Here is a 17,312-nt window from a genome sequence, read left to right as displayed (position 1 = left end):
AAAAAAAAAAAAAAAAAAAAAAAAAAAAAAACTTAAAAAAAAATAATAAATAAATAAAAAAAGCAAGGGCTGGGATATTCTGATCTACATTTTTAAAGCTCAGTTTGGATGCTGGGTGGAGAATGGATTTTTTTTTTTAAGATTTTATTTATTTACTTGTCAGAGAGAGAGAGCGTACAAGCAGGGGGAGAGGCAGAGGGAGAGGGAGAAGCAGGCTCCCCACTGAGCAGGGAGCCCGATGCGGGACTCTATCCCAGGATCCTGGGATCATGCCCCGAGCCAAAGGCAGACGCCTAACTGACTGAGCCACTCAGGCATCCCTGGAGAATGGATTTTGGAGGGCCAGGGTGGAATAAGGGAGATCAGTCTGGACATTTCTGTCGAGGTCCAGGTGAGGTCTGAGTGGAGGCTTGGACTAGGGTGGTAGTCTGGAACTGGAGCAGTGGGGATGGAGTGGAGATTTATTTTGGAGTTGGAACTATCCTATCTTGTCAATGGATTAGAGAAAAGAGAGGAATCCAAGATGCTCCCACTTCTTTAAAGTGGGAACCAGGCATATGCCAGTGCTTTATTCAGTATCTTCCCAGCAGCTGAGTCCATAAATAATTTTTAGAGAACAAGCAGATTCCAAGGTGACTAACACAGATGTCTTATTGCCTCAGAGAATACAGCGCAGCACTGAAATTCTACAAGACCTTACAAACAGGAACATCTCCGACTTCTTGGTAAAAACATATCCTGCTCTTATACGAAGCAGGTAAGAAGAAATTCTTTCATGCTTTACAACCTGGCTCCCTGTAGAAAGTACTAACTGGAGACGGAAGATAATTTATTCGCACAACTTATCGACAATCAGGGCAGTGGAAAATTTTCTTTTTCCTGATTTACCCGAAAAAGCAATTGAGACATATATAAAGTAAAATGCAACTTAAGATTAATTTTGTTTTCATCTTTTGTTTTGTTTAGGCGAAGCAGTCTTAAAGTTTAACCCGTGCACCATTAAAAATAAAATAAGAAAGCACAAAATGCATCCAACAATGCAGCCTCATGTTTTAACTAGTTCAGAAAGAGAGACAACATTTGGAAGGGCCAGTAAAGGAGAAAAAAGAGAGAAAAGGAGAGAAGCAAGAGGGAAAATAATGAGCAAAAAGGAGAAAGGAACAAATCAGACCGACGTAGGAAAAAAGCAGCGGGATGGCAGCGTGTGAGGGAGGCCACAGGTTGGCCAGGTTCGCCAGGTTCGCCGCAGCTTGTCACACCCTAGCTGTAAATTCTCCTCTCAGTCACTGCCCTGCAGTCCGCCTGCCCGTGAGCTCTTCTGTGCGTGCCCCCTTCTCTCAGCTCAGCAGCTGCTCCTCAAGGGCGCAGCGGGGGATGGGTGGCGTCAGCAGCCCCTGTCCAAGCTTGACAAGAGCATGCTCTAGAAGGGGGGTCATGGGGAACCCTGAGCCAGTCCCCGTGTGCTCTGGGGCCTTCAAATAAAACACATACTGTCTAATTTTCATAGTCCTTTCAGTTGCTTCTTCTGCCAGACCCTGAACAAAGGATAAACGGACTCAGTTAACTAGAACATGCTGCCAGTGGGGAGAGCTGCTGCTGAGAAGGCAGCGCCAAGCCAGCTCTAGCAAAATGAAAAACGCCGTCCAAGCACACAAATAAGAGCAGCGTGCATAGTATTTATTCAGTAATGCAATAAAACCCCAACCATCCCAAACTTTGCTCTCAGCAATGAATTTGCGATATGGAATTGGGGATTTTGTGCTTGATGACAGTGATAGTTTGGGGGCCTGAACTGTGAGGTCTAGAATTGGCATCTGCTCATTACTTGTCATTTTACCCCTGATTGGCTGGAAGTCAGTCTCTTAACCTTGGGCTCGGACTAAGTCAGCCCTTCTCCCAAGTGTGCAGTGATTAATATTAGAGTCTTGTTTGTGCAGGGTGGAAGATGGGAGGGCTGCAGCCTTCACTCCACACTGGTATAGTGGTTGCCCTATTTCCTGGCTCCAGATGGTCTGACAAATGACCTGACCACAGGACCACCCAGAAAGCCCAGAATGCAGGATGTGACTTGGAGAGCCAACGGTGGAACCCAGTCCTTCCTCTGCATGTGTACTTGGGCTTGGCCCCTGGGCCGAGAAGCTTCCCGTTGTTTGGATATCAAGAAATGCAAAACTGCCCTGCAAGACTGAGTGGCCCCAATGAGTGTTTGGAAGGAAAGTTAACACTACCACCTTCCTTAGGGTATTCATTGTATGATTTGTTTTGGCTTTCAGCTTAAAGAGCAAATTCTGGGTCAACGAACAGAGGTAAGAAACTACTTTTGTGAAATTAAAATCTCAGATTGATCCATTTAAAATAACTGCACATGAAAAAAGCCACACCTGGAGCCACATGGGCTGTTCTATATGTACTCAGGAACTCACAAGTCATGTCCTGAAGGATATGTGGCTAAGCAATAGATCTCTTTGGAGGATATATAGGGGAGGAGGTGTTCCCCTAAGAGGCATTCCAGAGCATTCTCACTCAGGGGGTTCTAAAACCTCACAAGGTTAACAATTGAGAGGGTTACAGTGACAGGATGTGTAACCCAAGCCTTGCCACTCTTTGGCCCAACCCTCTTGAGCCTCAGGGAGTCTGGCCCAGCCCCAGACTAACCCCATTCCTGCGGCATTCTGGAGGCTCAAGTAGTTTCAGAGGCTTGGAGAATCATCCAGGATATTCTAAGAGTGAGCTGGCCTCCCATGGTCCCTCAGCAGTAGGGCCTCTAGAATGAATGCAGAGCTGATATTAACTTGATTTCCTGGGTGGATACTAAACCATGAAAGGGAAATCCAGCCTTTAGAATTGCTCCCTAGAGGGAAGTGTGGGGTCTCAGTTGAAGCAGAAATGGGTCGGGCAATTTGAGTCCCTGAGAAATAAAGTTCCCCTCCTCTGCCTTGCCAACAGATTAATTTTTTCTTATCAAGGAGTTTGGCATTTATCCTGCCACTGAAGGGCTTTACACCCGAGAGTGACAGGCCCAGATTGGTGTTTGAGCATGATCGCTTGAGACTGCCAAGCAGTGTGGAAAATGGGTGAAAGCAGGAGAGATCCGATGCTAGGACCCCAGTTAAGGTGCTAGAAACAGAGTTAGGGCAGGGGATCTGCAAAGCACAGGAGTGGCACCAGAAAGGAATCCTTGGTTGGGGTGTAGGGAGAGTCAGGGAAGACATCAAAAAGAAGATGACATATGACAGATGAGTCCGAGTTGGCCAGATGCTCAAAAAAGGGAAAGGCCCTCCTGGGAAACCAGCAGCCCCGCCTCGGCAGAGACGCCAAAGCAGCCTGGACCAGCGGGGGCTCTGGAAGTAATCTGACATGGCTGGAATATGCCACTCGAGGGAAGGCATGAGCAGGGGTGACGTTGGAGAAGTGGGCAGAGACCAAACTCAGTAAAGATTGGGACTTTTCCTGGTGGAAACAAGGAAGGGTTAATAGTTGGTTTGTAAAGTGGAGCCATGTTGCTGACTAGTCCAGACAGTTGCTCCCAAAGTACACATTTCCCTGCAGAAACCGAGAGAACTATTGACAGATGTGAAGCACCACAAGCATGGTTCGTGGCCCTGACTTGAGGACTTCTTGTTCCCTTGTCAGGTATGGAGGAATTTCCATTGGAGGAAAGCTCCCAGTTCTACCCATCACTGCGGAAGCACTTGTTGAATTTTTAAGCCATCTTGGCCAGATGATGAATGTGAGCGGGGTATGTAAACAGCCTGGAGATTTGGATAGAACATCTGACATGCTGGTTATCATGAAACAGAAATAATCATGAGTACTAAGTGGGGAAAAAAACCCTTGTGCTGTTTTCTAGGGCCCTATCACCAGAGAGGCTTCTAAGGAAATGCCTGCTTTCCTTAAACATCTAGAAACTGAAGACAACATAAAGGTACTGGTCCTGCCTCATCTGCCCTAGAGCTAAAAACTCACGTGAGCTAGTTACTTCAGTTTTTTTTTCCCCAGCTTAATTACATTCCATCCCTCCTCATGTTGAAATCTAGCCTGGAATGTCTTCCAGCTGCCAAACCCTTCCTCCTCCTCCTCCTCACATTCTTTCTCCTGCAGCTCATTTTTTCTTTTTTTTTTTTTTAAAGACTTTATTTATTTATTTGAGAGAGAGAGAATGAGAGACAGCATGAGAGGGAGGAGGGTCAGAGAGAGAAGCAGACTCCCCGCCGAGCAGGGAGCCCGATGCGGGACTCGATCCCGGGACTCCAGGATCATGACCTGAGCCGAAGGCAGTCGCTCAACCAACTGAGCCACCCAGGCGCCCGCAGCTCATTTTTTCTTAAAACAGCTGTAGCACAGCCTAACCAAGTCCATCCCTGCCCTGTAGGTGTGGTTTAACAACAAAGGCCGGCATGCCCTGGTGAGCTTTCTCAACGTGGCCCACAACGCCATCTTACGGGCCGGCCTGCACAAGGACAAGAACCCTGAGGAGTATGGCATCACCGTCACCAGCCAGCCCCTGAACCTGACCAAGGAGCAGCTCTCAGAGATCACAGTGTAAGCTGCCGCGGTGGCCCCCAGCCTCCCAGCTCACCGGTCGCCCTCTCCACTCTCGGGACACCCGGAGAGGATTCTCTCGAACGTGAGCTGCTGGGCTGGATGGCAAGGTTGTTAAATCAGGCACACACGAACATGAGACGTTCAAGTGCCTCGTGTACCAAATGGCTTGGCCATTCTTTCTCTTCATAGTTATTTGGAAAGTAAGCATAGATTTGGTTCTCTTCCCTTTTGGCTCTTGATAACAAGTTGCTCCTGGAGCTTACACAAATATTCTCACCAGTTTGCAAAGTGACTGCCGGGAACTGGGAAAGCTGAGCCAATCTTTCATCTCCCTGGGAGTAATCATTTTAGATTCCAGTAATTTCCCTCAGATGGCCAGGCTTTCAAGATGTCAACAGACCCTTGCCTTCCTCAAGCTTCAGCTCTTACTGCACAGCTTCAGGCAGTAAACGACATCAGTCCCGTTCAATTTGTAGTATGTGTGCGCCATTCGAGCCTTCCTTCGGTGGCAATGGCTTCTTGAGTGCCGACTGCTTCTGGGAGACTGTGAGGGTCCTAATGTTCCTATCCCAGTATATTCAGTGCCCTGAACACTCGCCCCAAACGTGCCAAGTGTCATTGGCTAAAACTTGGGCCCTGGCCCCCTGGGGCCTTCCTTTGGACACCGTCTGAGGCCCTCAACTGAGGAAGAATAGTCTGTCCTACGCCAGTTGTCTCTTGGCCCAGGTTTCTCCATCTCCTGCCAAGCCTCTTGAATCTGAAATAAGAAATAGGAGTCTTCTGTGGTTCTAAAAGTAGGATATAAAATAGTATATGATCATTAAATAAAGTGTATAGAACAGAGTTTTTTAAAACTTATTTTCTACAACCCTACACAGTTTAGGGTCTTGCCTCTAAACATTTTGTGTGTTTCCTTCCAGTTATTTTTTCTCTTCTTCCTGCGTGTGTGGATCATGCCCTTTGTAGTTTCATCAGGGCAATGCCTGGCACATGTGGTCCCTCGTGGGAAATAGTTGGAAGTGCTCCATTCTCTCTGCAGGCACTGTCCCACGCCAGGGCTGTGCTCGTATGTGAAACTTAGGTGGGACTCAGCCCACACCTGCTACCTTAGCCACATGCTTTCTCAGAGATCAAGGAAAGGGTGAAGAGAGCCAAGCTCCTATATAACCAGCCTGTTCTCTTTTCACTTAAATTTACATTATGAATATTTCCCCATGTTGTGATACGTTTCTTGAAACCATGATTTAACAAGATCTCGCAGACCATATCGCTGTCTACATAGAAAATCCAAGAGTTATCTATAGACAAATTATGAGAACTAATAAGAGGACTGTAGTATATAAGATTAATATAAGAATCCATTTCTATACACCAACAAATTAATTAGGAAAGGTAATAAAATTTGTTTATATTATTATATTAACATGAAGGGGTGCCCGGGTGGCTCAGTTGTTAAGCGTCTGCCTTCAGCTCGGGTCATGATCCCAGGGTCCTGGGATCGAGCCCCGCATCAGGCTCCCTGCTCGGCGGGAAGCCTGCTTCTCCCTCTCCCACTCCCCCTGCTTGTGTTCCCTCTCTCGCTGTGTCTCTCTCTGTCAAATAAATAGATAAAATCTTAAAAAATAAAATAAAAAATAAAAATAAATGCTCAGCTTCTCACTGAACCAGATACTGGTAAGAAGCTAAAAAAAAAAAAAAAAAAAAAGTCCCATTTATCTGCATAGTGCCAAACATTCCTTTAAAAAAAAAAAAAAAAACATGGAAAATGTTTGATACTAACATTAATATTAGTATTCGGTAGTAACATGGAACAGGAAACCCACAGATATCCACTTAACCTTGACCCAGTTTGACTAGTACAGCTGAGTGAAACAACAAGCTTCCAGGGGATTCTGGAGGCCATTACCTGGAGTTGGGTGAGGCCTTCCCAGAGCCTGCCTTTGTCCTTCTCCTGCTTCTGCTCCTCCTTCTTCACCTCTCTTTCACTATGTCTCTCCTACTGCTGCAGGCTGACCACTTCAGTGGATGCTTTGGTTTCCATCTGTGTGATTTTCGCCATGTCCTTCGTCCCAGCCAGCTTTGTCCTTTATTTGATCCAGGAGAGGGTAAACAAAGCCAAGCACCTCCAGTTTGTCAGTGGAGTGAGTCCCGCCACCTACTGGCTGACCAACTTCCTCTGGGACATTGTAAGTGTCAGGTCATGGCACCTCCCTTGCCTCCATGGGCCTACAGTGGGCAGGTGTTTGTCTGCTCTGACTGAGGGGACATGGTGGGATGGGCTGTTGGCGGGTGCTGTACTGAGGGGCTGTGTGTTCGCTCTTTCTTGGAAAAGCACAGAATTAGGAGCCCCAAGCTGGGGAAGGATGTGGGGCTCAGCTTAACAACTGCTGAGTTGGGGCTCTGTGTGCCCTGCACCAAGGGGCCTTCTGACCCACTGAGTAATCCCTGCACCACAGGCATGAGGCTGGCTTTCCTGGGAATAATCTGGAGCTGAAGAGGTAATAATATCAAGAGGTCCTTCATCCTACATTCTCTTCTTACATCTTGATCCACCCCTAAAGGGGGAAGGATGGAACTTCTCCTGCGGTAGAGTCACCAAATAAATATAGGACATCAGTTAAATCTAAATTTCAGATAAAACAATTAATGATTTTAGTATAAGTATATCCCACCCGCTAAGTATTGCATGAGACATACTTATACTAAAAAAATGTATTGGTTGTTTATCTGAAATTCAAATTTAAATGAGCATCCTATATTTTTATTGGCAAAATGTGGCAACCCTACCCAGTGGCCTTACTTTGCTTTCCCAAAGTAACCAGACCTCCACTAAATCAGATTAGCCACCACTTTAGGGAATAGAAAGAAAAAATTATTTATCAAGTCAACAGCAGATTGCCACCTCTCTCAACAACCAGGATTGTTGGGGGGCAGAAAAGAGTCAGGGTGGGTTACTTTATGACAGGCCGCAGGGTCAAAATAAATTGGCAGCAAAGCCCTAATTGTAATGTAGCAGTGATCATTATGACACCAACTCCAGGGTTTTTTGGACACTGTGGCTAATAAGATCCTTTGTTTTATCCCAACATTCTGAGACTAACATGAGTCTCCATTGCATGTTATGGTAGGATATATCATGATGGAGACCAACACAAATAACCTTTTTCACAGTGGTTTTGAATAATGATGACAAATATTAGGGTTTATAAGGACATGGTTTCTTTTATCTTAGCTCCCTAAACGCAGTCATCACTGAACAATACAAAACCAGAAATCATCAGTAGCAACTAAATTCTTTCGTCTCTATCCTATCTACCTGAGAAAACACTTACAAACACATGGGGAGGAGTCAGAACCATCACACCACACTGTGGACAAAAACATCATCTGTAGCTACCCATACTGCCCTGCCTTTAAGCATGAAAGGGGTGAGGCTCACCTGCACTGAAAAGCTATTAAAGTGCTGGGTTTTGCATTCTACTTTTTTTTTTAAAAGACAAGGATTATAGAATTTACACTTTGGGCTGACACATGCATGTGCCTAGCTACAGAGATCTCTGAGCCTAAGGAGAAATATGTGGATAGAAGGCTAGAGTCAGTGTCTGGATTGGAGGTGATACTAGCAAAGTAGACACTTGGCAGACCAGCGAAGAGTTAGAAGACGGTGTGAATAGGACACTAGCAGGCTTCGGAGCCTCCGAATCCAAACTCTAGGATCTATAACGTTGTTGCTTAGCACCCTCATTAGCCAGCAGCAAAAAGACAACATATATGCCCGAGGGTCATTGTTAAATGTGAACAAACACTTACTGTTTATATCATCCACTCAGCACAGATAGGATGTTTTAAGTTCTTATTTTTTATATGTCATCTGGTTTTCTTTTAAATTTTGAAACAGTCACAAAATTGTTATAAATATAGTTCAAAACTTTTTTTCTGGGCCATTGGAGGGTAACTTCCCAACAAGATGCCCTTCGTGCACACACACACACACACACACACACCAGCACCTCCAGTGTCTACCTCCTATGAGTGAGGACACACCCCATACAATCACAGCATAACTGTCAACACCAGGACACTAGCACTATGCGTCACCTCCATCTTTTCCTCAGACCCCACTCAAATTTCACCCATTTCCCCAATCATGTCTTTTATAGAAAAGGATCTAGCTCAGAGTCATTGCATTTAGTTGTTCTCTCCAGTCTCCTTTAGCCTGGGATGGTTCCTAGTCTTTTCTCGACATGCACAACGTTGACACTTGTGAAGATCACAGGCCAGTTATTTTGCAGAATGTCCTTCAATTTGAGTTTGCCCAATGTTTTCTCATGATCGGATCCAGGTTACAGCAGTGGTATCATGAAAGTTTACTCTGCTGCATCTGACCAGGTAGCTTCTGATTTCAGTTTGTTCTCTTACTGATGATGGTCACTTTGGTCACTTGATTTAGGTGGTGTCTGCTGAGCTCCTCCACTGTAAAGTTACTCTTTGGCCCTTTATAATGAATAAGAATTGGAGGAGAGGTACTTTGAAGCTATGTAAATATCCTATTTGTTACCAAACTTCCAGGCTCTCTATCTTTCCATATTTGCGATTCTTCTCCAAGAGTGAGAAACTGGCTTCTATTACCCCTGACTCATGTACCCACCTGAGCAGTACGCCTATACGTAATGAGTTTCCCATCGTGGCCACCATCCTCTCCCTTGTGTGGCACCCTTCTCTCCCTGCTCCAGCTGCCCCACATTTGGAGGTCCTCCTCATTCTGCTCCTCTGATAGCCCCAACCAGATCGACCCCCTATAAGGACACCCTCCTACACCCCATACCAGCCCACCCTCTGTGGGATGTCCTCCTCACCCTTCTCGGGTTCTCATCCTGCCGGGGACCACTGTGACACCTCCTGAACCCCCACTGTGGCTGCCCACCTCTCCCTATCCATCCTAATGGCTTTAGGACTGAATTGTGTAGGAAGAGAGGAAAGGGATAAAGCGATAAAAGGGTATCATCTATTTGAACTTCATGAGGCCAAGGACTAAATATTTTGAGTTTTTCTGAATTCAGGAGGCATGCTTAGAAAGTAGACTCAGTAGGACTTCGTGACCAGTTAGAGAAGATGAAAGATCAGGTGGATTTTTATAATTCATTCTCTCAAGAGAGAGAGGCTGAAGCTTCCCTGCACTGGGAGGTGGGAGTGGGGAGTGGTAGGAGGACTAGGGACAACTTACGGTGTGTTTGCTGACCAAGAACTGTTTAGACAAATAGAAGCAGAACCCCAGGCCATTGTAGGTGCTGGAGGAGCCTGACCCACCCTCGTTTCACAGAGCAGGAGATGGAGGTCCTGAGAAGTTAAGTGCCTCATTCTCCTCTTCTCTCTTCAAGATGAATTATGCTGTGAGCGCAGCGCTAGTGGTGGGAATCTTCATCGGGTTTCAGAAGAAAGCCTACACTTCTCCAGAAAATCTTCCTGCCCTTGCTGCACTGCTCATGCTGTATGGGTGAGTTGTTTGGGCCATTAGCTAATGCCACCAAAAGGGAAGCCACGGGAGGCGCGTGCTCTTCTGACAGAAAACCGGGGTTTCTGGCAGCCAGGTTAGCTTCCAGCCCCCGGCAGGGTGTGCAGCTACCAACCAGGAATCTGTTTCGGACTCCACACACAGAGCAGTTCCTGAGGCTCAAACGAATCTTCTTCCACTCAAACTGGGGCCTGACCAGGGCGTCACTCTCCTGTCCCTCACCCGGCTCTGATTCTGATTCATCTGTAGCCAACCTGTCCATCTCGGTGTCTTCAGCTGGACGGGCCGAGAGTTATTTGCACACGGAAGACTGCAGCTGAAAGGCTGCCCCTGAGCCAGGGTCAGAGGATGACACAGGGATTAAATCCTGTAGAATTCTAGAGCAAGGCATGCAACTTTACATCCAGGCCTACCCCTCACTGGGTATGTACCTGGGGACAAGTTATTACCCCATCTGGGCCTCAATTTCCTCATCTGTAAAATGCAGATTATGACACCTGGTCCTTCCTGTGAGGGCCAGTGAAGCCCTGACAGAGCATCTCTCTTGCAAATAGAGAATTCAGGAGCCAGCATAACCACGACATACGACATACCAACTCAAGTCAACTGTAAAGATGAGCCTCCTGGGATCTCAGCTGGGCTTTGCTGATCCAGACTAGAGTGGGAAGCACTGCAGGGTAGAGCTGGCCCCTCTGCCTTGTAAAAGGCACATTCACAGCCACCATCTCACTTGCTCCTCACAAAACCCTGTGAGGTGGTCAGGGAAGGCATCATTATCTCCCTTCAAAGATGAGGAACAAAGACCAAGGGACGGAGCAGCTTTCTGGTCTTCCTTGGACTCTTGCCAGTGCAGACACATCACCTCGTGTGCGGGGAATGCATTATATCTAGTGGTACAAAGACTGCAACTCTGTCCCCTGCCTTGTGTCGTTTCCACACAGATGGGCAGTCATTCCCATGATGTACCCAGCATCCTTCCTATTTGATGTCCCCAGCACAGCCTATGTGGCCTTGGCTTGTGCTAATCTGTTCATCGGCATCAACAGCAGTGCCATCACCTTCATCTTGGAATTATTTGAGAATAACCAGGTGAGCATAACTTTTGTGGCTTCCTTGTTTGATTACTAAAATACTAGAGAGAGTATTTGATGGTCAAGCAGAGCCAGGGGCAAGTACTGTGGCTGGACAATCTTAATGCATATGTGAACGTAGTTTCCTCCTTTCCTTCCTCTCTCCCTCCTTCTGTGCCTGCCTACCTGCCTCCTTCCCTTCACTTTCCCTCCTCCCTTCCTTCCTTCCTTCCTCCCTTCCTACACTCCATCTTTCCTCCCTTCCTCCCTTCCTCCCTTCCTGCTGTCCTTCCCTCCCTCCCTCATGCCTTCCTCCCTCCCTCCCTCATGCCTTCCTCCCTCCCTCCTCCCTTCCTTCCTTGTTTTCTTTAAGCTCATCTAACTCTAAGTTTATTTGTGTGCTCTGAGTGTCATGGTTTTCTGAGCCTGTTCTGCAAGCTATAAACGACTTTTTGTGATCCTAAGCTTTTAGATTTTCTTACTCCTTCAGAGTTTCCTTGGTGACTTTGGGTGTTAGGTTTTTCTACACACACACACACTCACACATACATGTGTGAGTGCATTGATGTGATTTCAAAGCAGCAAAAGGCATACAAGGAAGTCTCCTTCTTACCCCTGTCTTCTAGTCACCTGCTTTGCTTCTCCAGAGGCAACCTTTCATTTCAGTTTCTTAGGTGTTCTGGCAACAAATAAGCAAACACATACATTTTCTTTCTCCCACTCTCTTACCCATATTGTAACGGAGTGACATTTACTATTCTATATGAAACTTAATTCTGAGGATAGGGTTAGAAATGTATGGTGCTGAATGACTCACTTTTCTGAGCTATGGAGTGCAGTCGTCCTGTCCCGCTCCCCAGACATCTCCTTGCCCAGAAGGAGCTGGCCAGGCTAAGCCCTGAGCCACTGGCAATGGCTTCAGGGCTGTCTGTGTGTCCCACTCCCACTCACAGCCGGCTATGTCTGCGCCTGGCTGTGGCGGCCCGGAGCGCCCTCAAGCACTGGCAGGCTCGCCAAGCGCCCGTGTCCCCAGTGGCCTCTCCAGCCTGTTCCTCCCTCACTAGGTGTTTGAATTCAGAGGGTGGGCACCCGCCAGCACATTAGTGCTGCTGTCCTGTGGCCCCTGCCCCCACTCCCACCTCGGGGCCCTGCTGAGCGGACCTAAGGCAAATGTGCACTCGCCCCCAGTCCCATGGCCTCCTGACGGATGCTTCCCCAGGCCTTGTCAGACTTCCTGCCACAAAACCCCATTTGTCCCATGACTGGTAAAAAATGTACCATGTCGCAGTCAGACCCCAGAAGAGAGATGGATGAGAAAAAACACGGACTCTGCTGATGGCAGAGCTTCCTGGCAGACTGAAAATGCTCCTCTTCAGAGCTGTTTGTCATGTGCTCACAGCCCACTACGTCTTAAGAGATTGCGTTACTTCAGAAAAATTAAAGAGGAAGCGCAAAGCAACTCAGAACACTCCCTCCTGAGGGCTATGTCCGTTTAGCCGACATTTACGGGGCAAGCCCCCTTCCCCTGTGGAAATGCTGTTTGCTTTCATGCAAGTCCTGAGAGAAGCAGATGCTACAGAGATTCCTAGTATCCCTCAGGAGGCTCCCAGGCCCCAGTAGCTGCTTTTCCTACCGAGTCAAGAGGTATCAACAGGGTGAGCACCATGTGACGGATGTGCTGATGTAAACATGTGTGACCTGCTTGTCCTACCCTGCAGGAACTCCCTTTCCAGTCAAGAAATGATCTGTGCACCAAGCTAGGAACCGAAATGAACCACAGTACCTGACCTTCCACAAGACAGTGTGTGATAGAACAGCAAGGGAAGGAGACAGATAAAACACTGCAGATCCAAATGGGCCGAAAGAGCTGGACTGCTGGGCTACAGGGCTCAGGAGAATCTGGGTAAAGGAAATTCAATTAAGCCTGGCCTGGAATAAGTAGGATTTTATTAGCCCATTTGATAAATAATGAGGTGCCTACTATGAGCTAATCATTGAAGAAGGTATTTAGAAAGGACACCAAAATAATTAGGACCCAGTCCTTATCCTCCAGGGACCACTGACTAGTGGGGCCAGCAGGCAAGTAAGAAGTAATTAACCGTGGCTGAAAATGTTGTAAGTACTAGAAGAGAGAAGTAGGTATTCTACATGGAAATCTGAAAAGGCTTTTGAGAGAAGGGATTTTCTCAAGCTAGCCTTTTTTTTTTTTAATTTTATTTATTTATGTATTTATTTGGGAGAGGTTGGGAGAATCTCAAGCAGACTCCTCGCTGAGCATAGAGCCTAAAGTGGGGCTCGATCTCGTGATCCTGACGTCGTAACCTGAGCCAAAACCAAGGGTTGGATGTTTAATGGACTTCGCCACCCAGACACCCCTCCAGCTAGCTTTCTAAAGAAGGCCTGGAATCTTCTAGAGAACAGAAGGGGAGAGAGCATTCTTTCCTAAGAGCAATGGTTAATAGAAGCTGGGGGTGCAAAGGCCTAGAGGCACAAGAGCACTGTGCTGGGCGGAGGGGAGAGGCGGGCCATGGGGAGGGGAGCGAGAGAGAGGAGGTCATGTGAGCAAAGGTGTGGAGGCCAGGAAGAAACCAGTTGTGTGGTAGGGAGGGGCCAGATTAGTGGGCAGCAGTGGCCTGGTCAGCCTCACCCCTCAGTGTCCCCTCTGCCATCTTGGGGGAGACTCTCTCCGCCCAACACTGCTGGGCAAAAGTAGCAAGCACAGTCTGACCCTCTGAAAACAAGTCCCCCCAACTCAACACACACACCAGAGAGTCCCCGGCCCTCTTTTCTACTGGCAGCACCCACACACACCTAGCTGTCCTCTGGGAGCTGAGAAGCAGAGCTGGAAGACACACGGGGCCCCTCTCCCCTGTGGCACAAGCTGGGCTAAGAGCAGAGGAAAGAGCCTCACAGCCAGTCACGGCTCACAGCTGTACCAAAGGAGAGAGCCTGGGCCGCACCCCCAGCAGCTGCTGCATCTCCCAGGAACAAATGCCCTGGGGGGCTCGTGTGTAATTCCCGAGTGAGCCTGCCATGACAGCAACCCAGGCAAGCTGCCTGGCTGGTGGCGCCTCCTGTGAATATTCCAGCACCTTCCTACCTGTGTGACAGATCCCTCCTGCGGCCAGCCTGCTTGCTAGACCCCTGCTGTCTGCAGGCCTTCCCCTGGGCCTGCCCTAAGAGGGCACCCAGGCCCCACCCCACTTAGGAGGGGTAGGTGGGTTCAGTCCCCACAATTGACTGCCTTGCTTTTCTATGTTTCAGCCGCTGCTCAGATTCAACGCCATGCTGAGGAAGCTGCTCATTATCTTCCCCCACTTCTGCCTGGGCCGGGGCCTCATTGACCTGGCGCTGAGCCAGGCTGTGACGGATGTTTACGCCCGGTTCGGTGGGTGGCCTTTGAGACCCGTGGAACATGGCCCCAGACCATCTGGGCGGGGGCGGGCTGCCTTGGGAGCTCCTATGCCCGACCTGCAGCCTGGGCTGGAGTCGGGCGACACTTGGTTGGTATGGGAGTGTCCTTCTGCCCAGAAGGGATCAGTTGCCTCTGTCTCTGTGGCTGAGGAGCCACAGGAGGGGTCAAGAGCAGTCTCCGACTCTTCCCTACTTTGACTCAAGCAACCGAGATGAGGCCTGGGTTCAGCTCCCGCTTACTCCTTCGAGTAAGGCCTCATCTAGCTGGGCCAGACGTTATGACTAGGTCTCTGGGGGCAGCTGGGGCAGCTGAGTGGACTTCATTCCTGTCCGCAGGTGAGGAGCACTCTGCAAATCCGTTCCAGTGGGACCTGATTGGGAAGAACCTGGTTGCCATGGCCGCAGAAGGGGTGGTGTACTTCCTCCTGACTCTCCTCATCCAGCACCACTTCTTCCTCACCCGATGGTACGTTCAGGCCACTGCCGTAAGGGTTCCAAGGGCAGCTCCTTGCATCTGTCCAGGGACTTGGCTTCACATCCACGTAGTCCTCTGTTTCCTCACCAGCCCCACTCCATGATGGCTTTTTATACCCTTAAAGCCTGGCTTGTTCTGAATAACACAAGGGGAGAGACATTAAAATAGGCACGTTGGAATTTGTAACGAATCTAAAATTTAAAGCATTTAAAATACAGTATTTAATTTCAGTTGCTAATATTTAATCCCTCTCACCTCATTAACAGATACTCATTTTAAGTTGGATGATAGCCTTACAAATGATAATAGTTAAGGGAGATCCAAAGTACTGGGAAATAGATTTAGGCATTCACAAGAAAATAGACAAAGTGGGCCCCTTTGCTAATTGGAGATATGAGAGTGGGGATAGGGAGTATATGGGGTGATATCCAAGGCGACTGAAGCCAGGAGCAGTATGAAGGGAGAGGGACAGGGATTGTGCCCCTTTGGGTGGGGGGGGGCAGTGACTGCCTACCATGACCCAGCCCAGCTGTGCCATTCTTCCCTGGCTTCTTGACCCAGGACTTGCCTCCTTCTGACATGGGCACTCAGGTTTCCAGAAGGCTATCCCTCCGCTATCCAGGCTGACCTTCACTAGGTCTCAGCCCAGGGCCCTGAACTGCAAATCACTGGGCCCTTGGAACATGCTTTCCTGGACAGTGTTTTGTTTCTTATCCTTTCATCCTCTCAGGCTGAGTCAGGCTACATGTCAATAAAGATACAGAGGACTTGGTTTAGGTTTTAATCCATAGGGAATCGAGTTACTAGAAACAAATTGACCTCCCTACTCACAGGGCTGTGAGGATTGAACAAGATAATGGGTGCCAACACACTTAGAATAAAATGACATGACCAGGAAGTGGTGCTAGTTATGGGGGACAGTGTGGGGAATTGATGTCCATGGGACCCTTGGCCCTCAAAGGCCCCCTTCTACAGCTTTGGCCACATCTTGAAGAGACCTTGGAGTAGAAGGGAGAAGGCAGACTTGTTTACCAAAACAGACTCGGTAGCTTCAAACTCTGGTGTCAAACAACTGAGCAAGTCTTGCCTGAAACAGCACCACAGAAGCATTCCAGGACTTTTGGCTTCAGGAAGCCCACAGCCATGCACATGCTGAGAGGCAACCAGGCAAAGAGAAGAAGGGAAGGGCAGAAGAAAGGGTGCTTTTGGTAGAGGACAAGCTAACCTGTGGGGAGTTCACAGAAGGGGGAAGGTGAGAGGGGTAAAAGAGGAGCCTGGAGAGGTAGGCAGAGCCAAGTCCTGAAATGCCCCTCACCTTGGTGAGGATTTCAAGTTTAAGCCTGAAGGCAGCAGGGAGCTGTTGGGGTGTTTTAATCAGTCAGGTGAATGATCTGCCAGGCTTAAAAGCAGAGAGACCAGACAGGAGGCCGTTTTGGCACCCAAGCAAGAGTCAGTGGTGGCTTGGATAGAAGTGGGGGCATTGGGAGATGGAGAAAAATAGGTTGATTGGATAAATGGTAAATAAGATAAGATTTTGAGATGAATTAGATGTGGCCAGTGAGATTGTAGGCCAAGGTGGTCAGGGAGGGTTTCAGAGGTGCTGTGTCTTTAAGGATGGGGAGGCTTCTGTTTGGCAGGACAGGAGGAAGAGAACGCTGAGGCCCTGGAAATGCCTGTAGAGGCTGGGAGTGAGTCAAGGAAGACCAGCAGGGGCTGGGGACCAAGGTTTGATCAAATGGTTGGGAGAGGAGTTAGTTCAAGAGATAAGTGGGAGATAGGTGACATTTACTGAGTGCTTACCATAGATGAAGTGTTGTAGTAATGATATCAGCTGCCAGGTTTTGAGTTCTGACTGTGCCAGATGCTGTGCCAAGTTCGTCTTCTCCACAGTCCTATGAGGCAGACATTCTTTTCCCCTCCCCACCATATGGTTGAAGGAGGTGAGGTTTAGAGAGGTTCAGTGACAGACCCAAGGTCACACATGGGAAGGCCAGGACTAGAAACCAGAGACACTGCACACCAACCCAATCCTCTCCCTTTCCTTCCTCTAGGATTGCTGAGCCTGCTAAGGAGCCTATCATAGATGAAGATGATGATGTGGCTGAAGAAAGACAAAGAATTATTAATGGGAGAAATAAAACTGATATCTTAAGGCTAAATGAACTAACCAAGGTAAGCGACTAGGTGTAGACGAGTTAGTTTGGAGGTGCCAGTTGGATCCACAGATGGCACACCATTGTAATTTGCCTTGCAATATGCCTACACAAGCAATTCATTTTCCTACTTTTATGTGAGG

The 17,312-nt window shown here is 48.1% G+C and overlaps 1 protein-coding gene across 1 annotated transcript in view; it reads left to right on the top strand.

The window, feature by feature from the left end:
* ABCA4 (ATP binding cassette subfamily A member 4) overlaps positions 1-17,312 on the top strand; it is a 134,258-nt gene that overhangs the window by 99,706 nt on the left and 17,240 nt on the right. Inside the window, exons 31-41 of the mRNA XM_021690258.1 lie at positions 663-757; positions 2,274-2,306; positions 3,634-3,739; positions 3,851-3,925; positions 4,373-4,542; positions 6,554-6,731; positions 9,924-10,039; positions 10,999-11,146; positions 14,392-14,515; positions 14,878-15,007; positions 17,068-17,188. Coding sequence (XP_021545933.1) covers positions 663-757; positions 2,274-2,306; positions 3,634-3,739; positions 3,851-3,925; positions 4,373-4,542; positions 6,554-6,731; positions 9,924-10,039; positions 10,999-11,146; positions 14,392-14,515; positions 14,878-15,007; positions 17,068-17,188 — 1,296 coding nt within the window. The remainder of the gene's footprint in view (positions 1-662; positions 758-2,273; positions 2,307-3,633; positions 3,740-3,850; positions 3,926-4,372; positions 4,543-6,553; positions 6,732-9,923; positions 10,040-10,998; positions 11,147-14,391; positions 14,516-14,877; positions 15,008-17,067; positions 17,189-17,312) is intronic.

Source organism: Neomonachus schauinslandi, chromosome 4, assembly GCF_002201575.2.
Source record: "Neomonachus schauinslandi chromosome 4, ASM220157v2, whole genome shotgun sequence".
Classification (NCBI taxonomy): domain Eukaryota; kingdom Metazoa; phylum Chordata; class Mammalia; order Carnivora; family Phocidae; genus Neomonachus; species Neomonachus schauinslandi.
The sequence above is the reverse complement of the archived record's forward strand: the minus strand, read 5'-3'. Positions and strand labels throughout refer to the sequence as shown.